Source organism: Alosa sapidissima, chromosome 19, assembly GCF_018492685.1.
Source record: "Alosa sapidissima isolate fAloSap1 chromosome 19, fAloSap1.pri, whole genome shotgun sequence".
Classification (NCBI taxonomy): domain Eukaryota; kingdom Metazoa; phylum Chordata; class Actinopteri; order Clupeiformes; family Clupeidae; genus Alosa; species Alosa sapidissima.
In genome coordinates, this window is record NC_055975.1 from 12648101 (window position 1) to 12674892 (window position 26792).

The following is a 26792-nucleotide window of genomic DNA, read 5'->3' on the forward strand; positions in this document are numbered from 1 at the left end:
ATATTCATGATTAATTTGGAATTTAACTATACATTATTCACAGTTCCTACTTTCAATTTCCTAAACAGGTCGTTTGTCTGCTATTTAATGTGCACATTTCAATGCATGGGTGACCTGTGGGGTTTGTTTGTGATGGTTGTGGGTATGGGAGATAGATGGCTTACGTAACTAATATAATACTCATAATGCCATGCCAGGCAGGTGGTTGGTGATGAAGCCTACGTGCGAGTGCATTTGCGCATGCGTATGACGGACGTCCTTCAAGGAAAACCCGACAGAATTTACCCAAATGTTTTCATAAATAGTCTTGGTATGGTCCTAACATAATCATTTGTATTAAGTTCATGTTATTAGTTGTGGGTGTACTTCATAAATTAAAACCCTATAATTAGTCAGTTGACGCGTAAACTAGTATGCTAGAAGAAGGCACTGTCGCAAACGCGAACGAAACGGAATACGGCAAGATGGAACACGTTGAGCGGTGTGGTTGATGGTCTTCACATTCCTCAAAATATGAAGAAATTGTGCAATTGTGTGTCAGACACCTCTCAGATAAGTAGAATAAATAAATTAACGTTAGATCGATGAAGTTTGATCATTTGCCTTGTACGTTTAGCAGCTGGTTTAGAATCGGATATGTTTTTGGCAGTTTGCAAAAATAATTTGTTCAGCTGTGTGAGAGGACACGTACCTACCCTCAACTGTAGTAATATTGCTGTCACTAAATGGCCCAAACTGTTCAAGGGTGCGTCAGCAGAATGGTGTCAGAAAGCGAGATCAGATCTGAATTGGCACCATCGTTTAAAACAAAAAGTTTGCTCTCTTGGACAATGGTGGAGGTTGGCGCACAATGACAGGCTACATGACCGCAAGTCAACTTTCAACGGCGAGGGTATTAGTGATCACTGTCAGGGCCACGCTTGGCCCGTCTCATTTACACCGCTGCCAAAAAATCAGGAAAGTTGTTTAGCATTGAAGACAAGGACACGCAATCTCACATCTTTGACTTTACGGTCAAAACCTCCAGTGTGTAAATATAACCTTCAACTATTCGATTCCACTCGTGTTTTCAACGTCCGAGTTCCACTTGCAAATTTACCTGTTCACTCTGGAGCGAGAGGTTTCTGTTGTCCCCGTCCAAAGAAACCCATTTTGGACGAAGAGCTAAACTCATCTCAACAGGATTCAAGGGAAAGTGCATCTTGTCAGCAAGATGCTAAGCCTCCAGCCCCTCACCACGAACATTTTCAATTCAAAGAATTGGTAAGTGTCAGTTGTCGTTTTCAACTAGGTCACTACATTGGTATGTGACCTTATGCTCCTGGTACTTTTGTTTTTTGTTTACTTGTGTATGTTTGCATTTTGTTCACTAATGTCTCCTAAGTGTTCAACCATTTGTGACATTTTATAGCGACTAACCCAGTGCCCCTTGCCACATTTAATGTAATCCTATTTTTTTTTCCCCTGTCAGTATGAAAACCCATGGACGATACCCAACTTTCTATGTATGGCCAGGATTATGTTGGCCCCAGTGTTGGGTTACTTGATAGTCGAGCGCTACTTTCACATATCACTTGGCCTTTTCATGTTAGCTGGAGCTACTGATTTGGTAAGTTGATATCAAAATATACAGGGCTAATAACCCTGAAATTAGAGAGCTTTATAGATTCCATGACCATTAACATGTGCTGGTTGATGTGTGTAACTTCTATCAGTTGGATGGCTGGATTGCACGTAATTGGCCCAGTCAGAAGTCTGCTCTAGGTAGTGCTCTGGATCCTCTTGCTGACAAGATCCTCATCAGTGTTCTCTATGTCAGCCTGACCTATGCCAACCTCATCCCAGGTATGTTCACCTCGGGCTATCCACAGGTCAAATGACACATCACATCACAGTATTTCCTAAAAGCTACCCAGTAGTTCTCCTCTTTGCACTGAAGCCTGTTTGACAGGATTTGTTATACTTGCACGAATGCAGTGCAATCCGTTTTTGAGTTCAGTTAGTTAAGCCGTTTGTCTTGTAACATAGCTTGCTTAACACATCCTGTTTCCTGTGGACTTTGTTCTGAGGTCTTTGTTTTGTATTGTTTTTTTTACAGCCCCTCTTACTGCTCTGGTCATCTCCAGGGATATTGCCCTGATAGCTGCCGTTTTCTATGTCCGATACAAGACTGTTCCACCCCCAGTAAGTTTATAAATAAAATAAACAAAACTACCTAATGCCGACTCTGCCAGACTGAAGATGTTCCTGCCCCCTTAGCAGGCATGCTACTTAGAAAAGTTAATCCAATTTATTTACACTGTCCATTTCAACTGTGTTAATGTACGTGTTCAGTATGTGGTTTTATGACATAAATTACACAAAATGGCTAATGTTCTACTAACTTCTCTTACCCTGCAACAGCTCCTTTATGTGCATTCCCTATGAGAGACATAACTCTGGTGAATCAATCAGATGACCGACTGTTTATGTCTGGTCATGCTGGCAATGTGTCTGAAACGGATTACGTGGCATCTTTGCAGCCTCAGTGTACAAATTAACATGACCATGTATACATGAAACCATTACATTATGAAGTAGTGTTCAGTAACAGTTTATAAAAACGGGCAAAAGATATGCAGATTGTTTTGTGTAAAACTGGGAACAGACCTCCCAATTTTTACGGCTGATTTAGAAATTATGGTCACGGCAGGAATCGTTATGTTTGTGGGACAAATTTGAATCCTTTTATTCTTTCCATTGCTGGCGCTATCCAAATTCAATCAAACATGTTTGTTACAGTGTTTCCTCTAGATTTCTTTTTTTAGAAGTCGGGCAGGCCAGTCTGCAGCAAAAAAAACCTAACTAACTAAATATCAGAAGGTATTACATATTACAATATTAATAATTTGACATTTCATTAACAAAAACTAGACTATCGTTCTTAACCTCTATTTACACACAACACAATGACTCTTTGACTAATTACTTACATCTGAGGCATTTTTTTTTTTTTTTAAGGCTTACACTCTAGTAGTCTATAACTTAATTTGGACTAATAGCCTAATAAAAATAACACGGGGGTCCGGGGGTGTCTCACCCAGGATTTTCTTTTTAATTCTGGTTGCTAATCACATTATTTTAATGTGATTTGAGAGGATTCAGGAATAGGCTACTAAAGACAGGCCCACCTTGTATCTGACTTGCGTTACCCTGTTAATTTAACCACATGTCACTGCTTGACTAAATGAAAAACATACTGAACATGAAAAACATACTGAACATGGACACAGTCATAGTTCACGTTGACAATAGAAAAAACGCTTAGCCTACTTAGTTTCTGACAGAAATTACATTTTGTGCCAACATGTTGTAGAAACACCACCACAGCCTTTATTTGGTGCAAATCCGCCACAAGTGCATACTAAACGTTTTTGCCAAAGTTGTGCCGTCCTCACATTTGCAAAATTGCTATAATCCCAATTACCTTCGTTATTAACCTACCAGTCGATACTTTTTACACTTGATTAATTTGCGGGTCCATATGCAACATGGGTAGTGCGCATATACCAGGCTCAACTGTCATCCTACTATGGTTGTTATAGTTACCATTCATAAGCATTGATATGGTACCGTGATTTAAACTTTTTTTTTTTTTACCAGATCTACTTAATAGGTGTCCCGTTATTCAGAATTAATAGCCAACCCACCAGCCAATCAGAAAAGAGTATTTATTTTCTCCGGGTGCTCAAAAACGAACTCCCAATTACACCTGACTCTGTTTCCATTTGATCTACTCAATATCGATCTTATGGAGTGTGATTGAAAAAAATCGGGAGGTCTGTTCCCAGCTTTAGAAGAATCACTTATATACAATACTTATTCATTTTTATTAATTGCCAAAACATGTAAGATCTTTGTTCTTATGGATATAAAATTATTCCTTTTTATTGTATTGAAAATATATATTATTTCACCAGGTCACTCTCAGCAAGTTCTTCAATCCCTGCTACACCACTGCTCAGTTGAAGCCAACTTTCATAAGCAAGGTAAGACCCTTGTTCTTCACATTGTTTTTTTGAAAGGGGAAATATCTTTTCAGGTGTTGACACCAGAAGTACCAGGTTGGACTACTGAACAAGGACAGGACGATATTTTAAGGAAAAAATGCTTTTTCTTTTTTCAATTTCTGAACTTTTACCGACTTTCAGGTTGAAATATTAAAAGCTTCAGCTGTAAAGTCTTACGAGTTGTCTGGAACACAGCAATGTTTTTGTTAAACAAATCTATTATTGTGCACATGCTTGCTGTTTCAGCAGACAGATGCATATTTTTTTAGCCTCAGGTCCGTTTCCCCAACCTCTTGTCTTGTTACATATCTTCAGAAGTAAGCGTCTTTAAGGTCTGAATTTCCACAGAAGACATTACGGTCAAGCATAAAATGTGTGCTAAGAGGCTAATGTGTCCAGTAAAAAGCCAAGTTTCGTCAGTCAGTGCTGGAGCATATTGGTAACTGGAAAAATTGTATTTAATACATGACTGGTGGAGGGCTAATATAATATCACATCATTTTGTGGTAGAAATGGAACAAACAGTTGGAGGTGAAATTGCAGGGAATCTTTGAAGCTTTCTTGGTGAAATGGCAGAAAGGCAGAAAAACAGAAGCAGACATTTCCCTGTGTGCCCATACCTTACTTGAGCACATGAAGGAAATGTGAATTAACATAGAATAGTCTTACTCTTGGTTCACTTAGTACAAGACTGTTACAGCACTACTGCAGCTGCCCCAACTCAGTTAAGATTTTATGTGGCCCATTGACTAATAAAATAAAGCATTGCCTGTTGCAGGTGAATACGGCTATTCAGTTGCTCTTGGTGGCTGCTTCCGTGGCCTCCCCAGTCTTTCACTATACAGACAGTCTGCTGCTGCAGTCTCTGTGGTAAGTAATAGCCTCTTCTCAAGTGTTTTAATAACCATGACCTGACCTGTCATACGCTCACATGTACTGACCAGTTGGTTATTATGAGGAGTTTAAACAAGTGCACTTATCTAAACGTTGTCGTTGTCCACAGGTACATCACGGCGCTGACAACTGTATCGTCTAGTTACAGCTACTACCATTATGGTAGGAAGACTGTTAAAATATTGAATCGCACCAAGTAATTGCATTGTCATGGAGACAACTTTGACTCGTAAGCAACAGCAGCTGGGAAAACATTTGGATAACCAGGCTGAGAAAATACTCTGATTAGAATTTTGAAACGAAGACAGTCTTGTCTCACCCCTGAAGATCCAGGTCTTTTTATAGTACTTTGATTTGTACATTGATTTGCTTACTGCAGAACATGGAATCATTTTTTTCAGTGTAATGACTAGCAACTGTTCAACTGATTGGTCTGCTGCTCATTTTTTTAAATCCTTTTTTGGATCATCCGTGGACATGTTTTCTGATTAAAACAAACTGACATAATCAACACAAATGATGTCTCACTTACATTTGTTAATGACCTGTTTGTGTAGACATGCAATCAATGTTATACTTTTTTGAGCTATGCACTTCTTGGGTTCATTTTTAGAAGGAAGTATGGGAACGATACCTATGAAAATAAGTTCTCAGGAACACTGAACTTCAAGGTGATCTTTTCCAAGAAAGGAACATATAATTTTTGGATAATAAAAGTTGAAAGCTCATAAACATTGTCAGTGAGTGATTCAGTCTTCAAAAATGGGTACACACAAAACTACATTCCTGTAATGCTAAACTCTTACTTATGCAATCCCTCTTAGCATGTAGAATTTGTCATAAGGTTGGGTGCAGAAAAGCGAATGGATCTCCATAGCATTGGGCTCTTGGGGAGTAGTGGAAAGCTGTGTGCCATGCCCACCACCACATGTTCACTGCTGTAATTTAGCTTGATCCTGTTTTATGTATTGCTATGATATGATGCTGGCTGTTCTTCTCCAGAGGAGGGGGATATACCATGTTATCTTTACCATCTAGTTTCTGATCTGTTATACAATTTCTTTGATCACGGATGCCATGTAGATGTGATGAACACAATGCAGTAAGACTGCACAGCTCAGTGAACATGTAGCCTATGACCAGGTGTAAAACTGGATTGTCTATCATCTTCTGGAAAATAAAACAATATAACCAAATATAATCTGTAATTCACAATTTTGCATAATACTGCACTTGAAGGGAATGTAATTCATTTACTGAATAAAGTTGGACCATTTTAGCCCAGTATCTCTTATCTTTGATGGTATTTTGCCTGTGTGGTGGGTTCTGTGCAGAAGTGTATCCAGCCACACATCACTAAGCTGACCATATACCCACCGTTTCACAATCATGGTTTACCACAAGCCACCAACTTCTGTTTCAGACCTTGAGACTTCCCCTCACATCAAACCGGGTATCTAAATAAATTGTCAGCCTAACTGTAGGGCTTTATTTGAGGACGTACTACTCTGGCTTTTATAGATATGGCTTTATATAGGTCTTATTCATGACCTGTTAGCATTGTTAACTGTAAGTCAGTTATCAGTAGTATGTTAAACACTGTAAATGTGAACATGTCCATTCACCACTTGTAAGGTCATCTCCAGCACTATACACAATATCCTCATCACTGTTATGCTCAATGCCAAACCCTTATTCAGCATAAAGTAAAGATCAATACAGATTAACAGTTAACCTGTGTATGCTCGTATTTATTTAACAATTAACCCATGTATACTCATATTTCTGAACAAGTTAACTGAGTGAATGCATCTAATCAGTTTGCATAGAGTAGTTTGTAAATGCAGCCACCAGGGGGCATCTGATTTAAGAGCACATTTAATGTTGTGAGTTCCTCTTCTAGTCCCTTGGGGGCAACTTTAGCAGATGGTTTAGTCCTCATGGACATGCCAGTTTTTATCTAGTGTCTATCACCACTGTTTAAAATAACTTTTTAATTGGAAATTCATTATCGAAATCTTGAGTGAAAGTTATTTTCTGTGTGTGTCTATAGGGAAAAAATCCTACACACTTCCTGCTGTTGAGATGGGAGCACGTAAGCCAGACCTGCCCCATACAGTATGGCACAGCACAAGCGTTTTACAAGCTCTGTGTACAGGTGAATGGGGTCCTGATAATAGCATTTTTTCCTGTAAATACATCCGATATGCTGCATCTGTCAAAGGAGGCTTTTTGTCATTGCTATATTAAAGCATCCTCATATTTATAGTTTTAATGATACATTATTGGTACACTTCAAAATGCTCCAAGACATTTTTACCACATTTGCCTTGACATGAACAGTGGCGCATTTATGCAAGCAGAGTAGACAGCAGAACTAATGTTAAAGATTAAAGATTCAGCTTCCTAGTGTATAGTTCTGTTACATGTCTGTCTAGAGACAGGGTTTGTCTGGGGAGTTCAGCCTGAACCCACCCACAAATTCCAGGGATTATACATATAAACTCTCAACACGCAGGTTAATTATTAGTTGATCTATTTGTGTGTGTGTGTGTGTGTGTTAACACAAGTTGTGTGATAACCATGCAGAGCTGTTTCTACCTCACCAAGTTTTCATTGCGTGCAGAGAGGTCGATGAGGTGCTTGGTCTGACTAATCTAATGATATAGCTAAAATGTTTGCGAAGTTGGTGACTCACCGTGACATTAATGACAGGAAGCACATGCCATAGACATTGTTCCCATCCTGATGGCCTTTGATGAGGTTCTGTCCGAGTCACCAGCATGTGACAGATACACTCAGTACGAATCATTTTGGGATTGAGCGTGGATTAGACCAGTCCAGGAAGCTGATGACACGCACTGGGCGAAATGACCACTGCAAATCTGTCAGTGCTGCCGTCTTACTCTGAGACAGAGGACAAAGCTGGTAAGGTTTTTTTTAATCTATCTACACTTGTACAATACTACTTTCATGTGTTTTTTTCCCTTAACAAAATCCTTTAACTCAAATATGCTGTTGACTACAACATGTCGAACAACAACAGATGGAGGCTTTGTGCTGCCTCTGACTTGGTGTTAACAAGCTGGAGGATGAAGCCATTAAACTCTACTATCCTTCATCACACTCACATGGTTATCGTACATGACATCTGTAAGAATGCCGGTGCTCAGCTACTGAACTGAGACATTTGAATTATATCCATATACTGGAGGCTGAGCTCAGAGGAGCTGCTGGTCATTTTATTTAGTTGAATCGATTTGTTTGAGAGAATGAGCCTTCCCAGTCTGTGCATGTGGTGCTAAACCAAAATGACTTCGATTCCAAACTAACTACCTTAGTTACAACCTTCATTAGAACTGGGCTCATCTCTAGTTTGCTCGTTTATTTTTGGTCAAGTCAAGAACAAACATGCCAATATTTCAGCCCCATGGCCTTCATTAGAGTAGATAGTCTGACTCTGATGGGTAGTTAGTTTGCATTTTTTTTAGTTGTTCGAGAGGGACGATGTGCAAAACATTATTTTAGTGAACCTGAAAGGTGGTTTACAAACATGGACATCTGTGCATCGACGGCTTAATAATGTAATCTGAAATACAGAATAAATCCATATTTTTTCTGACATGCAAACAGCATTTAAGCCTCATGTTAGTTGATAGATTGACTCCGCGTAACCTGTTGCACAGACAGATTCAGATCAAATCCAATGCTGACACCTTGGCAGTGAATGGATGAACACACACACACACACAAACACACACACACAAACACACATACACCAGAGTTGTCAGACCTGCCCCATATATCAACAATGTCTCCAAGTTTCATACAAATAGCCATCTGTGACAAAACATGGTAGTGACATGTTCCCCCTCTTCCCACATATAATGACAGCATTGTTTGGCCAACACTTTTCTCTCTCCTTCATCTGGCACAAAAGGCAGAAATCCCGGCCCCAGCTGCAGAGTCTTGGTGGTGTCTTATTCAGTATGGTGGGGGTAATTCTAAACCTCACCGCGCTCATTGTCTCTCTCCCCACAGACTCACCTGGCACAGGGCCCAGCCCCCTGCGGCTTCAAACACCTGCCCTTGATGGCAGACAGAGGAAAAGGGGGGAGAAGAAGGGATGGAGGAGGAGGAAGGAAGGAGGAGGAGAAGGGGGGGTACACCCTGCTGTGTACAGTGGCATCAGAGCCAGTCATGCCACTGCACGTTGTGAGTATGTCCAGGGTGTACTTTCCCTGTTCCATTTTAATGCATTTGAAGTGTGTTCTGAGGCTGTCCCCAGGCAAGATGACCTTTACGTGTTGTTTAGGCTGCCACTGTGACATAGTAATATGTGCTTGAAAGTTAATCTTATATTCTCCATTAAAACTAGTGGAGTAACACATATCACAATGGGATTAAACTGAAAGAAAAATAAAATGTCACCTGAACATTTGTCATGGCTTTCTCTCAGCTGTTTACATGTGAAATGAAGCGACAAAGCAGAGGATTATGGCAGCTCAGAAGGTGCCTGGCTTGAGTTGAATTCTGCTTCAGCAGTGGCAGTGGTGGTGCATTTGGAGTCCACCTGGGTGTTGTTCCCTGGACAAAAATCAAACAGTAGATGTAGCCAAACCAAAATCTGGATAGCACAGTCCCTGTCATATGAGAAGTCTGTCATGGTGAACTCCTCATGAGATTGCATTATCCATGAGTTGTAATGTTGTGCTTTTTTAATTCTACTGGTTTCTTAAAGAGGCTCCTCTTGTTCTGCCCAAACAGATGAAAGTTTCCCATAATGGGGCTGTTGAAAGCACACTAAAAGAACTTGTGAGTTATGGAAGACAGAGCCATTGCCGTACCTGCTCGTTGTCAGGACACAGGTTCACGTCGACATTGTTCACACATCTGCGTGATTGACAGTTTGGTGCGTCTCCCCTCTCTTCTTCTTCTTCAGCTTTTCCAGACTCCTGGAACACGTGTTGCCACATGTTTGGTCTGTAAATCCTCCGATGGGTTGCATCACTTGTCTCTTAGCCAGCAGTGATTACATCCTTGCCTCTTATTCAATTCTGCTCTTTCATCCCCCCCAAGACTTCAAGCGAGAACTTTCCAGGCTAAATGGGAGAGCGCTTGCGCTCCAAGGGACACACTAATCTGCGGCAGAAGCCATTTAAAAAAAATAACAGGGATTTTTTTAACATTAGTTTTTCCAAGTGTGTAATTACATTTAGTTTGCTCATTGCAATTTGCAGTGTTTTAATCAAAATTTAAACGAAAAGGTTATTATGGTAAGAGGGATTTTTGTTTTTACGCAAGCACGTGTAAATGAATTACAATACTGTATGCGCAGTGCATATTTTACAGAGAGAGCCGACGATACTTCAAGGCATTTATTATTAAGACATCAAAATGTGATGTTTGAGCCTTTTAACTGATAGCAGATGTTCTAATGATCTGAATCCCAAACGAGGATTTGAACAGTCGTTGTACAACACAGCTGAGCACTTCAGACCCAGAGAGGGGGAGGAGGACTTGCAACCACAGAAAAGCCAAATAATTGATTGTTGAGTGCCACTCAATGAAAGAAGAATGCTTTAAACCCCAAGAACTACTGTGGTCTGCTGGATTAAACCCCTCTCTGATCATTTATCCATCTTAGTTATGAGCAGGAAATTGTTCACCTGTCATGTTGAAGCTCTGTAATTATCCTGATTTGGGTATTCCCCACGTCCTGACTCACCTGCAACCTTCCCCCCGTTTACACATAGGCAATCGACTCACCAGTCTGTGTGCCGAATGCTCATGTGTTTTACATTGTAGTTTTATGTCTTTCAAGTTTTTCAAAATGATGCTTAGTATTTGTTGGCAATGTAGTTGGCTACAAGTGAGATTTGTTTGTCAATAATCATGAAAAAATTAGAATACTTTGTTTGCATACTGAAAATAACTGATTCAGCCATGCAATTAGAAATGGCCCCATTCTGAAGTTTGCTCCTGCTTAAATGATAGAGAATATGATGGTCGCAACATTCAGGAGGACAAAAAGTTACCATCCCCGAAGTAGAGTTCCTTTTGGTCAGTCGCTGAAGTTTTGTGTCACGTGTTGTCATTCTCAAGTGTCTGCTCCCTGTGGACTGAAACGATTCTGTCCAAAGATGGCCGTCGTCCAGTCACCATACTGAGCTGACTTGGTTCACTAAGAGCGCAATAGCAGTTCCACAAAAAAAGGCCCTATCCACAGAAATTAGCTGAGCATCACAACCAACAGCATCTGTTTCCAATATGTAGCGTAGCGGAAGGGTGGGTGCTTCATTTGGTGGGGAAAAAAGTACAGCCTACTGTATCTTTAAATAGCCTGTGGCTTTGGGCTGGACGGATGTGTGGCTTATTGTTGTATCCCAGATTCCTTGAATCTAGACTACAACTGCTTCCCTTTGAAGACAACAAGTGTACAATTACCGTGGAATGTGTGCAATGCAGCCTGTTGTAGCTCTTACATGTTGTGCAGGATCTATTGGTGGCAAAAACAATCGTCATAACACAATATGTTTTTAGGGCTGTTGAGTAGTGGTCCGACATCATTCTTGAAGTGGCATGCAGTTGCTTTTGCAACATGATCTGTGTCTGAAATACACGGATTGAGAGGTTGTCGCTGTTAAAATCACTGGTGACATCTTTGTGTCAGTTTGAGTATGATTTTGTCTGTATGTGTATATCAAATTAGACAGTAGAATCAGACCGTCAGTAGCATTTGAAATACAACAGACTGGCAGATGTGAATGTACAATATTAAATATTCTAGCAAATTGTATATTCACATCTGCTCATCACAGTTTTGTAACAAACAGCTTTTGTGCAAATTACATTACTTTCAGTATCAGTAAATGTCCTACCACTAAGGTGTGATGGCATCCTCTAATATATACCACAGTGCATCTTTCATCCACAATTTAACAAGAACAGAATGTCATCTGGCTCAGAACATAATGCAAAAACACTTACGAGAGATAAAAATGTTATTTTTCCCTCTTTAAATAAACGTGCGCTCAACCACCTAACACCATCAGCCAATTCTTTGTGTCATGTCAATATTTGTGTAGGTCCCACGTGTAACTGTGGGAGTTTCTGTTGTTAATTAAAAGTGATATATTTTAAAACACACGTGTGAAGCATTTGTGCGTAGTTTCTCTGGAGATCCATATGAGCACATTTGCATGGGTTTTATATTGCACAATAAATGATAGTGACTGCGGGTGCAGATCATAGGAAGGGCGGGGGGGGGGGGGGGGACGCTGCTGGTAGCCCAGAGCTGTGACACACACATTGACAGCTGTGGCAGAGGGCCGACAGCTAAGCCAACATGGTGAAATATAGATTGCCTGTCCAGCCTCCTCACTCAGTTCAAGGCATACCAGTCATCCTGCACTTTTTTTCCTCTTTCCCCTCCTTGGAAAGTCGTGCTTTGGGAAAGAGAAAACAGCTTTATCCCAACGTTTTTGAGTATCCCAGACAGACCAGCTCTGGACACACACTGCTGAGTTTTTTCCCCGGCTTGTTCAATAATTGTTTTGTTTGAGCAGTATAATGTCACCGTGTGTATGCATATGTCTGTACATGTGGCAATACCTGATTCAGAAGAATGTGAAAGAAAATAGAACGTCAGGACCAATATAGCTTAGCGCTCATCCCTCAAAATGCAAGCGACATAGGATCCTTCAAAGATCTGAGAGTGAGAAAGACAAATCTCACCATCGAGGAGTACCATCACAATAAACCACCTGTGTGGGTGTGAAATCAATTTTATACAGGTGAGCAGCTTATGCACAGTGTTTTGGGTTTTCAGGTCTTTAACCTGTTTACCTCATGCCTACAGGTACTTTCATAAAGGAGAAAAGATCCACATGTGTGATGGTTATCTTGACATAAAAGATCACAAATTTGCACCTGTGCTTTGTAGCTTTCATGCCACTGACAGTGTGATGACAAGCAAAGAATAGACATTGAAAACAAGCCTACTATAAAGCTATTCATGATTTATGGGTTTTGACACAAACAACAGCTAATCAAACACGGTGTTTCAGAACACCTGAGCTAGAAAGAAAAACGAAATGTTTGACAAATAGCCTGTCAGTAATTTGTTGTACGGTTTGTAGATCAGGGTGATAATGATTTCCGTCTTCTCTTTTATTTGTGTTTTCTTTTCTTCCAGTGACAATTGCACATACAATAACAGAAATCTAGTTTACTTGAAAACACTGAATGTGAAGAAAGACATGAGTTGGTTCTAAACTCTGTTTACCACAATTTTGAAATGGACAGGTACATTTTTTGAAAAACATATTAGTTGTTTTCCTGTTGTTTTCTGTGCCCATACACATTTTTATGCAAGAAACCAACTAGTTGTGTTGTCAATAATATTAAAAACTTTTCCCTGATATTTTCCATCTCTGAGTGTATTTGACAGATGTATTTTCCAGAGAAAAGAAGTCACTGGGACTTCCCAAACTGGAATTACAAATTCTCCAAAATGTCAACACAGGACAGTTAGGTTTTTAAAGAAGTCTGAGGTCTGAGGCACATCTAGGACAAGAACATTTGCAATGGGGAAAACACCACACGCAAATCCATTAGTCCCAATGCCAACATTTTTTTTGTATCAGTCATTCACTGACTGTATAAATCATTCCAAAAAGGAAAAACACACAAAAAAACTGCTGAAAAAAATCAGACATACCCTGTCCCATATGTAAAGAATCATTGTCTATAAGTTAAATTTGTAGCCTTTGTACTTCCCCAATGCATTTCTGTTCCCCTTCCTAAATCACAGCATCTCAGCCTTCAGGATTGTAATTCCTTTACCCACCTTGAGACTGTCACTGGGTTTTAGAGCAGACACTAGATGATTGTTTGTGGCACTGAGGTAATGTCTAGCACCCACATCCACTCTATAATTGGATGAGATCTTCTGGCATGACTAGAGACATTGAGGGGACACAGCTCACATTACATTACTTTTTAATTGCATGGTTGATTCGGACCATTCTTAGTGTAACATTCTGCAGGTTTTCATCCTGTATCCTCAGATGCCCAAATGTTAACTTCACAATAGACAATACAGTTATTTATATTAGGCTATAGAAAATGAAATGCATTTGATGAAATACAAGAGAAATACATTTTGATATAGAGACCAGCATTTCCTTCTTCTCTGTTAGCCAACACTTTTAGCCGGCATGCTATTCAGTCAGATGTGTGAGGATGAAAATGCTAAGCTTATTCAGATGCCATTTGAGTGCATTAAAAAGCCCAAAGCAGCATGGCTGCCAAGCTTGAGCACGGTACACAGTCTTTGCATGTGGTCAGAGAGGGTCCACACATCACCTCATCCTGATATCTAGGACATAAAGCGGATATCACAGTGTCAGCCTATTCCAACACCATTTAAGATGATATCCTGCAAATATGACAGACTTCCCCTTGTTTTGTTATGGGATCTGTGAAGTCCCTGTGGTCAGCTTTGTAAAAATGATTTTCAATATGATGTCTAACATTACCGCGTGTCACAAAACATCCCTATGTACTTCTGAATGATTGATTTCAGAAAGCTTCAATGGTGTAGTCATTTGGAAAGCAAATGTGAGAAACAGGGGCCTTTGTGTGAAGTGTGATATGATCAAATCTGCTGTACTACAGAATAAATTACAATCTAAAGTGAAACATAAGGACATAACAAACACCATTGACTGTGCAGGAGTTGTAGTGTGACTAACTCCTCACCTGATACAGACATCATTCATTCAAACCCTGTGTGCACACCACAACCTCTATGTGGCCAGCCCATGTTTGCAACCTTACTATATTTCACATCGTCATGAGTAATATCACAAAGTGTGATTGCTGCTACAATGAAAGGACCACAGTGCATTGTTTTACAAATGTCTTATCTCAGAATCTATCCCAGTAAACAGTGCAATGTTATGACTATGATGAACCTTTCACCCTCTCTCTCTCTCTCTCTCTCTCTCTCTCTCTCTCTCTCTCACACACACACATACACAGATGCGTTCATGTGCACCCAAATGTGATTAATCTTAGTTTCTGCATGAGATTGCTTTGAAGTGTGTTTATCTGATGGAAGGTGCATAACTTCCTCCAAAAAGCTCACTCAGGATAGCAAAGGGAAAAAGCACATCATGCCTTTGTCATAAGCCCACCCATGCAGACATTTACTTCAAAAATCACAGTATACTATTCAAACAAATTGAACAAAAATATGTATTTATTATTATTTATGCATCCTTTCTCTTGAAACATGTATCACCAGCAAAGACATGCATTACTTTGACATGCAAATATTAACCATATTTTTGTTTCACTCCCATCTGATATTGTCTTCTAAACATGCTTTATATATCCACACTATAATCAGTCATGAATTGTATCATACTGTAATACATGTTACATATTGTGACATAATAAACCAGTAGTACTCCTTATATGAATGAAACTCTTGACTGTTGTTTTATGTTTCGTCTAGCAATGGTGGTGCCATTTGTGACTAAATAATCCATATACTTATTCACAGAATAAGTAAAAATTACCAACTCTGCAAAGACAGAAAACTGCATAAAATAGAGAAGGGATATGCTGATTCCAGGCGGTTGCTTCTCATTTGGCCTGGTATACAGAGGGTACCTTTAATCCTCTGGCCTGTCCAGTGTTATTCACTCACTACAGTTCATCAAATGGAATGCATTCCCAAGGTTCAGCCAAGGAACTGTTATCAGCTAAGAGCTAATGGATCAATCCATGTCTTGTCAGTGCTCTTACCGTTCAGGTCTGGAATGTGTCTGATGAAAACAATGATTCTGTTCTGCAAGCAAATAACAGAGAAGTACTCTTGTCTGCAATACTGGATTACAAGATTTGCCACTTTCAAAGGGATTGTGCACGCAGATCTTTAGGGCCATATTCAACTGCCTAATGATTCAGTTAATTTAAACCAGATGTCAATTGATTTATAATCTATGCAGACCAAATCCAGTATTTAAGACAATACTAACAGTAATTGCGGTGCACAATTTAGCCGTCGTCTAGCCACGTTTGAATCGTTTGCGCACGCGCATCGCCATCCATCACACTAGGGTGCCCCTTATCTATCACCTTTTTGAGGCATGTTGTCAGTCTTGGCCAATCAGCATTAATCTAGCAATTGGCACCTTGTTATCAATAGTCCTGGAACAACCTTTGAATCTAAAGATAGAAACGAGGGAAAGAACGGAGGATACAGACAGACCTGACCATTGTGCGATATGGCTGGCTCAACTTTTACCTTGATCTTTTTAATCAGCATTTGTTATGTGTCTGCTTTTAACATTAGCGAGAATCCAGAGTTTCAAGAACAGTTAATTTTAAAGACGCTGGGCCTGTCTAGTCGACCTAGGCCGTCAGCGCATGGCACTGTTCCTTCTCTGCTTTGGAAAATTTTCAAAAAGGCCCATGCGAAGGATAAAACGGTATCCACAAATGATCCATGTATGGTTTCAGAATTTGGTGTCCGTGGCAACATAGTGCGATATGTCCAAGATCAAGGTAAGTTGATAGACATGATTACGTTGATACATGATCAGTGCCATATTGTGCTACTTCACGAGGGGGGAGGGGGCGGGGGTGTTCTAAAATGTTGCCTTAGTTTTTTTTAGGCTAAGCGCTCCACATTTGAATTGACTAACCCGTACGCTCTGTTTACCTAACAGGTAGAATTATCCCGGGATCGAACAGCCATTGCCCTAAATGTGTGGAGAAGCATCTGTTTTTCAACATGTCCGTGCTCGAGAAAATTGAGCAACTCTCATTGGCACAGCTGGAAATTAAGTTCAAGCAAGATTTCTCTCGCGTGTCACAGGACGTCGGTCAGCAAGCCTTTAGTATGTCGCTTTTCAAAGTTCTGAAGACCACACTTAAAGGTGTGAATCACGGCTCCACTCGAAAGCTGCTCTTTTCTCAGTCAGTGCAACTCCTCTCTGGATCTGTACGCTTTAATTTAACAGACATAGCCGAGTCCTGGAGAAAACCCATCAAAAACTATGGCATGATTCTCATATTGCACCCAAGTCAGCTTACCAACACTTTAGACCCCCTTTATTTTGACAATGTCATTTCCCATCAGTTTGTCAATATAGTTCCACAATTCTACACATCGCTGGTAGTCGTGTCTTTGAACCCGCTCCACTGCAGATCGAGGAGAAAGAGAAGTGCTTATTATCTACCGGTTACGCCCAGCAACGTCTGCAAACCGAGACGGCTGTATATTGACTTCAAGGATGTTGGATGGCAAGACTGGATCATTGCGCCTCAGGGATATATGGCTAATTATTGTCACGGAGAGTGTCCATTCCCTTTGAGCGAAAGTCTTAATGGGACCAACCATGCCATCTTGCAGACTTTAGTCCATTCCTTTGATCCTAAAGGTACTCCCCAGCCCTGCTGTGTTCCAATTAAGTTGTCCCCCATTTCTATGTTGTATTATGACAACAATGACAATGTTGTCCTAAGACATTATGAGGACATGGTTGTGGATGAATGTGGCTGCAGATGAATTGTAAAAACTGTGTACATAATTTGTGTTGTGTTAACCTGAATTTCAATCAGCTTCGTAATTGGTCTACCAGAGCGGTCTTGTTCTAAGTTCTATTAACCTTTTAGTTTTTTTTTTTTGCATCCTTTTCCCCCACATGGATTTTATGTACATTATAGCATTCATGAATAAAGGCTTTCCACTGATATCCCGCAAGTAAAGCTCTTCTAAAGAGTAGTCTATATTTTTCTCCACTTGTTGGCGCACTGTACCCAAATATGAACTTTTGAATTAAAGCCTGAAGTTTTTCTTGAAAGTAGGTAGGCGGCTATACCTTATTAAAAAAAATAAGATGTGTGTATATGTGTGTGTGTGTGTGTGTGTGTGTGTGTGTGTATATATATATATATATATATATATATATATATATAATTACGCCCTGAGAATAGTAAAATCTACATAATGTGTTCCTATCTAGTTCATTTATGCATTTGGAATGTGCGTCATGGTCGCAGAACTTTAAAAAAGCTTTAAAGCTGTCTCATATCTTCTGCTGTGTACGATGAGGGAATGGTCACTGCATATTCAAAGTATGGAAATATTAAACGCAGTGGCACGAACAGTCTTCCCGCTGGTGATGAATCGCAGTGTTTTTGCTCGTGACATCACAGCCACAAAAGAGACGGCCTCAATCAAGTGCTGCGCTCACAGCTGAGTTCATGCTGTGACCGTGGAGAGAAAGCAACGCATTCCGAGAGGAGTTCGGAGTGGATCATTGCTTCGTTTGCCTGACTCAAAGTCACTGGTGTATTTGCCGACGTAACAGTTGAAGACGCAGTCTGAACTTGGACTTAAAACATGTTTTCTCATTTATTTTAAACGAGTGCGACTGTTTTAGAATGTGTAAAAAGAGGCGGGCGGTTCTCTGGAAGCTTTCTGTTTTCAGCAAAACGGCTTGAAGAAGTGCTATGTGAAATGGAAAGCAACCATATAACTGATTGAAAAAGACGAAGAGGCGAAGAAGCATTTCAACTAAAACTGAGCGTAGACATTTCTTTGGAACCTGCTCGACTGTCATGGGGAGGATCGGTACGCGCCGCCGTTTGTAGTGCCTTTGACATGGGACTTGAGTTTTGCCTGGACTTTATCTTATGAACTTGCACTTGTAAAGACAACACCTATCCAAAAGGTTGCTCCGAGCACCGGACTGCAGTTTTACATGCGCATAGTGGATGTATAACACTTGTTACTTCCAGTTCCGGAGGTTGTCAATGGATCCGTCAGTGCCTTATTTGATCGATTGTAATTGCTCGACAGTTTCCAATGCGTTTTAAAGCCCTATTTTTAATCTTTAACAATGTATATTCAGAGACGTGTTAACCTATTTTTTATAATCTTGAACTCTCCACTGATTACATCAGAACTCAATGATTTTTTACTGGATATTGTAAAGGTGTAGCCTAAGCATTTGGCATTAATGTAGGCTACTGAAGCAAATAGACATATCTCAGTTGCACTCATACTAGGCTCAGAAAGTGCTGACCCCTCGACCCGCCTCTTAATTATAGATCCGCTTTAATATGATATATTTTGCGCTATGGATTGTGGGCAGTTATTGCGTTTTAGAGATCCTAATCGGCATGCGTAAATTGAATTTGAACCCAAGGTGCAACGTGCTCTGTGAATGAGGAGAAAATACTGGTATAAACGTAGGCCTATACTGTTGTAAGTTACACTAATTGCATCTACCATGGCAACTTCAAATTGGAACTCATTAACATTTGCATCGCTGTATCCGCTGTGACAGCAGCGATTCAGTATTGACAAGTTGTCATTTATCAGACGAGAGTGATCATGGTCTTCGTTGTCCGTGCTGTTATGGTGCTGTTGCTCGGTCAGGTGTTTGTCGGAGATTGCACCGGACTTATTCCCGAGGTTGGCCGGCGGAAGTACAGCGAGTCTGGAAGGCAAAATCCACCACAAGACGTCTTAAATACATTCGAACTTCGCTTGCTCAACATGTTTGGGCTGAAACGTAGACCGAATCCAAGCAAGTTGGCGGTCATTCCTCAGTATATGGTGGATCTGTACAACATGCACTCTGCAACTTCAGAGAAAAACCTCGGGAGACATAAAGGGTCATTGGCAAGGAATTCAGAAAAGCCTGCCAGTCGGGCGACCACGATTAGAAGCTTTCATCACGATGGTAAGGAAAATGAAATATACAAGTGTCGTTTCTTGTTTCTCACACACTCGCGCGTGCACACACACACACACACACACCTCTTTTCGGTTTGTCCCCTTTCTGTCTCCCGTCCTCATCATTTCATGTCTGTGTAGTGACCTGCTATTATCTTGTAAACTGCCTTAGGATAGGAGTAGAAAGACTATGCAGAGATAAAAAATAAAAAAAACCAACATAGTTTAAGCAGAGTAGTCTGGTGTGTTGCATAATTATTATGGAGTGATTTTTACCAATTTCATTGATATGCAAGTATTAGTTCAGTTTACCTGGAATATACTCTCATTTCAAGCCATTTTGTTTTAAGCTGTAACTCATTTTGATCCATTTAACAGTTGGAAATGTGGCAACAAAACACATAATGGCTAAACAGAAGTGAAAAGAGATGTCTACCTTTAATATGGTGCTATGTAGGGAGCTTTGAATCACTTAAAATATGTGCTTCTAATGACACACACAAGTTCAAACTTGTTCTGAGAACAATTACTTTGTAAAGCCATGTGTTTCAAACATGAATACCACTGAAGTGCATAGTCTTGTTTTAGATTATTTCAGTGATTCTTTCACTACAACTGCAAAGCCACAGGTTTTCAACATTTCTGGATGTCTTCCAGGTAACTAGAGAGAAGGCCAAGAACATGAGTTCTGATATGCCTGTGTTGACCCCAACGTTTTCACTTCAGGGATCCCACACATTTTCATTTACAACTTTTCAGAACTTTTCCATGACTTTTCAAAGACTCCTCCTGAAACTCTTATGACCTATCACAACCAAATTGTAGACAATACTACACAGGTTAAGTGTAATTACTGAATAAAAACAGCAACCTTTCCTATTGCTTATTTTACAGGCTAGTTAGGCTATTGATGTGGAAATTGTCACAGCACAGCTGAAATCCATACTCATAACATTATTATCGAAGGAGTACAATCAAATACAGTTTATCAGACATACATATGACAAAATCGAATAGCATGATTGTTCCAAAACCTTCAGTGAATTTATTACATTTCATGACTTTACCAGGCCTGGAATAGGGAATTTTAAAATGTCAAGACTTTTCCAGGATTTTCATTACGAAGGAATGGAAACAGTAATTTGTTAGAACTGGCCAAATGTACCCAAACTCTAATCTCTAAACTCTAAGACCACAGCCTCTATGTCTACAGACCTCTTGCCCCAGTATTTGTTGATCATGACAATGTGAAAGACCGTATGTAGACGCAAAATGGTTAAGATAAAGAGAAAAGGTTGTCTAGCAGGGACATCTTTGTGTGGTTGGAAATGGGCAAGATCCCATCAAAGACTGCAAACAAAAAATAGCTGTTTGGCATGCTGTGGTGAGGACTTGGCCTACAACCAAGGAGCACTGGTTAAGCCTAAGTTTGCCTCTCTGTACCTCCTTCTGGGTTTAAACATTAGCTCGAACCATGCCACTTGAGGAGTCATTTTCGGAACACCAAAAATATCATTGTTTTGTGAGTGAATATGCACTAATTGCGAGTAATTGTGGTAAAGCAGCAGCTATGAAAAGCCATCTCAGTGAGAGGGAAAAGGTTGCCTGACGTGTTTGTTTCTCTGCCCCACACACATAGAGTCGTCAGAAGAACTCAGCAGTCACGGCGGGAAGACTACGCAGCGGTTCTTCTTCAACCTGACCTCCGTCCCCGGGGAGGAGCTTGTCACCTCAGCAGAGCTCCGTATCTACAGGGAGCAAGTCATGGGCGCCATCGCTAGCAGCAGCAGCAGCAGCAGCAACCACAGCAGCAGCAGCAGCAGCAGCAGCAGCAGCACCGGCTACCACCGCATCAACATCCATGAGGTTCTCAAGCCTGCCGTACCCCTCAAAGAGCCCATCACGAGACTCCTAGACACCAGATTGGTGCAGCACGCTCTCAGCAAGTGGGAGAGCTTCGATGTGAGTCCGGCGGTCATCCGCTGGGCCATGGAGGGGCACGCCAACCAGGGCTTCATGGTGGAGGTGGTCCACCTGGACAGTGCGGAGGAGGAGGAGAGCGACGCGCGGAGACACGTGAGGGTGAGCAGGTCACTGCACCAGGACGAGGACTCGTGGCCTCAGATGAGGCCGTTGCTGGTGACCTTCAGCCACGATGGCAAGGGACAGGTTCTCCACACACGGGAGAAGAGGCAGGTGCGTAATAATAACAAGCAGAGAAAGAAGCACAAAGCCAACTGCAGGAGGCATTCCCTCTACGTGGACTTCAGCGACGTGGGCTGGAACGACTGGATTGTGGCCCCGCCAGGGTACCATGCCTTCTACTGCCACGGGGAGTGTCCCTTTCCACTGGCAGACCACCTCAATTCTACCAATCATGCCATCGTCCAGACTTTGGTGAACTCCGTAAATACAAACATTCCCAGGGCATGCTGTGTGCCTACAGACCTCAGTCCAATCTCCCTGCTGTACCTGGACGAACATGAGAAAGTGATCTTGAAAAACTATCAAGACATGGTTGTTGAAGGCTGTGGGTGTCGTTGAAATTCAGATAAGAAAAAAAAGAAAGGAATAATACTTTTTGCAAGGACACTTTATTTCCCAATGAAATCTTTATTTATAAGAAAGTAAAACACATATTTTGGAAAAAAAGGTATATAAGAGTATATTTATGTCTACTATTAAGTTGGGAAAATAAATATTTTAATCAGAGTTAAAATAATGTATTTCTGATGTACATTTTAAAATAGTACAATTCCGCACATGAAGTATCATGCTCAGACTCTTATTTTGTATTTATTTCTTTCATAACCACTTTTTAGTGAATAGCTTATATCTATTTATGTATAATCAAGTGGAAAATATATAGATGTGTACAATATTCAACTTACCATAGATGTGTTTCTTTTAAACATTTGATTGGTGAAAATAAAGTCTACTCTGGTATCGTACAGAGTATGGCAAGCCCCTTACAAGCTGAAGCCAATTTCCCCATCATCATGACGTTCTGAAGCACTGCAATAAACATCAGTGCTTTCTGCTGTCAGCACTAGTGTAGTCAAGTTAAGCTCTTTAATGTGTAGTTGTGGAATTTGCCTTTTTAAATTTGTCATTCAGTAAACATCAGTGCTGCCCTGGTAAAATAGTGGAACAGACTTCAGAAATGGCACAGACCATATGCACAACTAAGGACATACCTGTGCACTGCAGTATTGAAGAGGTGGGATATCATGGGGTTTCTAAGCAAATGTTAATGTGAATGCACTTAATTGTCTTAAAAAAAAAAAACAATGTGACAGGTAGTTGACACTGAACGCTCAGGAAATGTGCTGGTATGTGAGCTTTCTTACACAATTTGAGCCTATGGAGTCTACTTAATCAATTATTTTCTTTGAGACCATGATTATTGCATGTCCTATCTACCAATGCCTTCCTGACTCGCTTTAGGGTTGTTTTTTTACCATCCCATACACATAGGTTTGCTTTTTGGAATCCCATGGATATAATGAAATGTAGTTATATATTGGTAACTCCTTTAATGTAACAGCATTGTCACTAAAATATGCTGGCGCTGGAGCTCTGTTCCCTGTTAAAACATGTCAACATTTATCAAGAATACCGAATGAGAGATGCTGCTAGACAAATACATCTTTTAGCCTTTAAAGGATGCTAGTCCAATTGTGGAACATGTTGATAACTCAAATTGAATGCTATAGCTGGGTCCTGATGTTCTATTACTTGAACTCAAATGTCAAGAGCTTTGAGGGGAAAAAACACATCAATAAACTGCTTTTGTCAAGAGGACTCAGACTTCCAGGGGGGTGTGTGGGGTGGTCTGCTGTTTGACAACATTTGAACGGGGATGTGTGAAATGAAAACTACATTTTTGTAAGTGGCCTCTTTTGAGTGTGCAGAGGGGTCAGTATTGCCTTGCCATACACTCTTCTGTCAATGAGTAATGAGTGACAACCTTATATACTCATGTACAGATAACTCGTCCAAAGGGTGTTAAAACATGGAGTGCATATGACTTCACGTAACACATAGCAATCAATTAAGTTAGTTTGAGACGTCCCATATAGCCCTGCTCGGGTAATCCAAAGGTCCCGTGATTGGCTGTAGTTGCATGATAAATCTTTGCCATTCAAGGCTTTTTTGGAAACTCTTGGAAAACATCTTACAGCTTTTCAGCTGTGTGTACCATGTTTCCTTGCTCTTTGGGGTCAATGAAGTTTAATAAGACCGTTCATTTTCCAAGGTCATTGAATGGCCGTATGGGTATCTTGTGAAGAATTGGTGCAGCCAGTTGAAAACAGTTTGAAAATAGACACTGGAAGTTCATTAGGGGGTCACTCTGGCAATATGGCTTTTGACAACCATGCTGTTCAGCACATGGATACTACCAGATTGGCCTGTATGGTTTACAGATGTGCCTTCCATAAGGAAGAGACACACCCAGGCTATTGAGATCGTTGTCTGAGGACTTGCACACATTGTTAAATTATGTTACAACTGGCAGTACAACGCAGAGCTATAGTTACAGTGAAACAAAATGCTTAGAGGGTTTTAATTGATCCTCTAAAACATGTTACACACCATAAACGATTCCCATTAGTCCGCCAAGCAAACACTTCTCTGTGACAATGGCCCGCATTCCGAGGACATGCTTTAGATAAGATGGGAAGATTGGGATTTTCTATTTTTATGAGCTTATAATTGGTGTTGTGACTAGCTTCATAGATAAGATAAGGACATGTGGACGTCATTGCTGCTGCTCAAAGAGCACTCCTCGGGAGCTGCCTGGGAGGAAAGGGGTCTTTGGGCATTTGCTTAGCAAACTTATGGGAAGTCCCGAGCGGATGTGTGTTGTGCACCAGTTAGACAGCAACCTTTAGAGAATGACTGGAACACAGATTCTTTAATTAGTTTGGTAACCAGTTTGGCGGTTTTTGCAGTGCTCTTCACAAACTTCTTGTAAAATCTCTCAGATGACTTAAGGTGTTCTTAGCTCATTAGGGTTCCATTCTCTGCCCTAGAATAACACTCCCCCCCTCCTCTCAAACTGCGGGCTGCCTTCCTCTCTCCTTACTGCCCCCCCCCCCCATGTCATGTGACCCAGGCCCTCTACATGTGTGCAGGCCACTGCTCCTTCTGGAGCTCCAGCAGGGCTTGATTTTGGGTGAAGGAGTTTTGATGGAGGGAATTTGTCCCGAAGCCTCTCATTTAGCCCAGAACCGTGAACCAGGATCTCATCTGGTCCACATTTGCAGCGCAGCGGCCTGACCACAGTGCAGGGAAATAATATACCCCGGATGGCTTCGCAGCAGCAGCAGTGGCCAAGTCCTGGTATTTTTATTTACTCCAGGAGGCAACAAGTTAATTCATTCCCAGTTTGCATCCACAGAATATCCACCAAGAATGGCTGAACCAGCAGCCAAGGACAGAGAGAAAGAGAGAGAGAGAGAGAGAGAGAGCTGCGGCTCATTGACAGGGCTCAGACGCTCACAAAGTTAATGTTTTGTTTTCACTGCTTAAGTGTATAAACCTTGCATGGTCCAGGGAGTGTGGAAACTACAGGCTCATTCTGCATCACTCTCTCACATACATCTCTCTCTTTCGCCACACATGCACGGACACACCAACGATGAAGCAATGAGGTTCGGCCAGTTTGGACCATTTCTCTCCCAGCTTCTCACCTACTGTTCCAGTCATGCTATAGATCAAACTGAATAATATTTGGCACACTTTAACACGCCAGACGCAGTGGTCATGTAATGCGCTGGCGGCCCACACAGATTTCCCTTATGTACAGACAGACTCACTCCCCTCTTTTAATAGTATGCTTTAGAGTTTGTGTTATTTCTATGGCAACACATCAAAATGTAGTATAACAGGATCGCAGCTCTTGCATTATCCTCTGTCCTCCAACACAATCATGTCTGACTCACTGCTGCTCATTCTGTGTATGCCTTAACAGCTGTGGCAGATCATTCTTAGACCTGGTCTGCAGTGAAATGTTTTACATTTAGGCCACTAATCTCCCCTCAGAGCTATAACTTTTGTCATTGTAACAGACCATCTAGTGTTCCTACGAAATAACTCACTTGGATGAACATAATTCTGTGTGGTCATGATCGGCCTAGTAGAACAGACAAGAGTGCTACATTTAACCTAATGTGTGCAACACCTACTTTTAGGAATGCATTCGAAACATAGAGGAACATTTTAGTGTGTTTTTGTGTATATTTGTGCACAGTATGTGTGAGCACATCTGAAATGACATCAACAAAAGCCAGTAATTGAACCCTTTTGAAAGGTAGTGTCCACATCATTTAGACAGATCAATATGTCACGCTACGATGTTTAATCAGCAAAAGACATCAATTAAACGCCTACAACCCCTCTAACACTGAGATGATGAAGTGTGTTCTCAACAATAAAAGGGTGTGCAATGGGTAATAGGTGCCTACAGGGCCGCATACTGTGTCATTTAGATGTTTCAGCCACTCGTTGTTCATTATCCCCTCCCTGTTTTCCCTCCTGATGGAAGCCTTGGTGCTTTCAGAGATTTTTGTCTAAGGAAGCTTTCAATGGGTGCTTGTTTACATTCCAGCCGTTGCCGTACGGTAGCCACTTTGCAAAAGCGCAGTCCCCAGGTGGAGAAAGATAGCACGCGTAATTACAAAGGAAATTCCCAAACTACTGAGACACAAGCCCGCTCTGATAATCTCTCAGCGTGAGATTTACTAGTTCCAAAGGCCTAAGCATTGAAATAACACCCTTGGAATAGAAGCCAAGTATTAAGCTGACTTACCACAAATGTGAGTCAATGAGTCACTCATTTTTTTGTCTCAAGAATGCAACATCCAAGATGGCACTGTCTTAAAATACATAGCACAGCATTAATGGACTTCAGTGGGATTACTTTCACCCAAGTCCCAGTTTTGGAATAACTTAACTGTCTTTTTCTTTTAAGTATAACGCACAGGACACATGCGGTTAAAACATAACACCATTAACTTGACCACAAAGTAGTCTAGTATTCAAAAACGTTGTTGGTTTCATTTGTGATGCCATTTTGTTTA

At 40.9% G+C, this 26792-nt stretch overlaps 3 protein-coding genes across 3 annotated transcripts; all 3 read left to right on the plus strand.

Moving 5' to 3' along the window:
• The first annotated feature begins 220 nt into the window (after positions 1-220).
• Positions 221-6230, plus strand: crls1 (cardiolipin synthase 1). Its single transcript, XM_042072109.1, has 7 exons — positions 221-1263; positions 1472-1609; positions 1716-1845; positions 2099-2184; positions 3960-4028; positions 4828-4919; positions 5053-6230. The coding sequence occupies exons 1-7, from the start codon at positions 637-639 to the stop codon at positions 5141-5143; spliced, it is 1233 nt and encodes a 410-aa protein (XP_041928043.1). The 5' UTR covers positions 221-636; the 3' UTR covers positions 5144-6230.
• A 9906-nt stretch (positions 6231-16136) lies between these two features.
• On the plus strand, positions 16137-17716 carry gdf3 (growth differentiation factor 3). The gene is made up of 2 exons (XM_042072818.1): positions 16137-16523; positions 16688-17716. The coding sequence occupies exons 1-2, from the start codon at positions 16244-16246 to the stop codon at positions 17527-17529; spliced, it is 1122 nt and encodes a 373-aa protein (XP_041928752.1). The 5' UTR covers positions 16137-16243; the 3' UTR covers positions 17530-17716.
• A 516-nt stretch (positions 17717-18232) lies between these two features.
• bmp2a (bone morphogenetic protein 2a) lies at positions 18233-23511 on the plus strand. Its single transcript, XM_042072817.1, has 2 exons — positions 18233-19714; positions 21347-23511. Exons 1-2 carry the CDS (start codon positions 19363-19365, stop codon positions 22249-22251), a joined length of 1257 nt encoding a protein of 418 aa, XP_041928751.1. The 5' UTR covers positions 18233-19362; the 3' UTR covers positions 22252-23511.
• The last annotated feature ends 3281 nt before the right edge of the window (positions 23512-26792 follow it).

Bases quoted from the DNA above. Each gene is read 5' to 3' on its own strand.
- crls1 (XM_042072109.1), top strand. From the start codon at position 637: ATGTTTTTGGCAGTTTGCAAAAATAATTTGTTCAGCTGTGTGAGAGGA. The intron at 4,029-4,827 runs GTAAGACCCTTG...TGCCTGTTGCAG, and splicing joins AGCCAACTTTCATAAGCAAG to GTGAATACGGCTATTCAGTT. The intron at 4,920-5,052 runs GTAAGTAATAGC...CGTTGTCCACAG, and splicing joins CTGCTGCTGCAGTCTCTGTG to GTACATCACGGCGCTGACAA.
- gdf3 (XM_042072818.1), top strand. From the start codon at position 16,244: ATGGCTGGCTCAACTTTTACCTTGATCTTTTTAATCAGCATTTGTTAT. The intron at 16,524-16,687 runs GTAAGTTGATAG...TTTACCTAACAG, and splicing joins GCGATATGTCCAAGATCAAG to GTAGAATTATCCCGGGATCG.
- bmp2a (XM_042072817.1), top strand. From the start codon at position 19,363: ATGGTCTTCGTTGTCCGTGCTGTTATGGTGCTGTTGCTCGGTCAGGTG. The intron at 19,715-21,346 runs GTAAGGAAAATG...CCACACACATAG, and splicing joins TAGAAGCTTTCATCACGATG to AGTCGTCAGAAGAACTCAGC.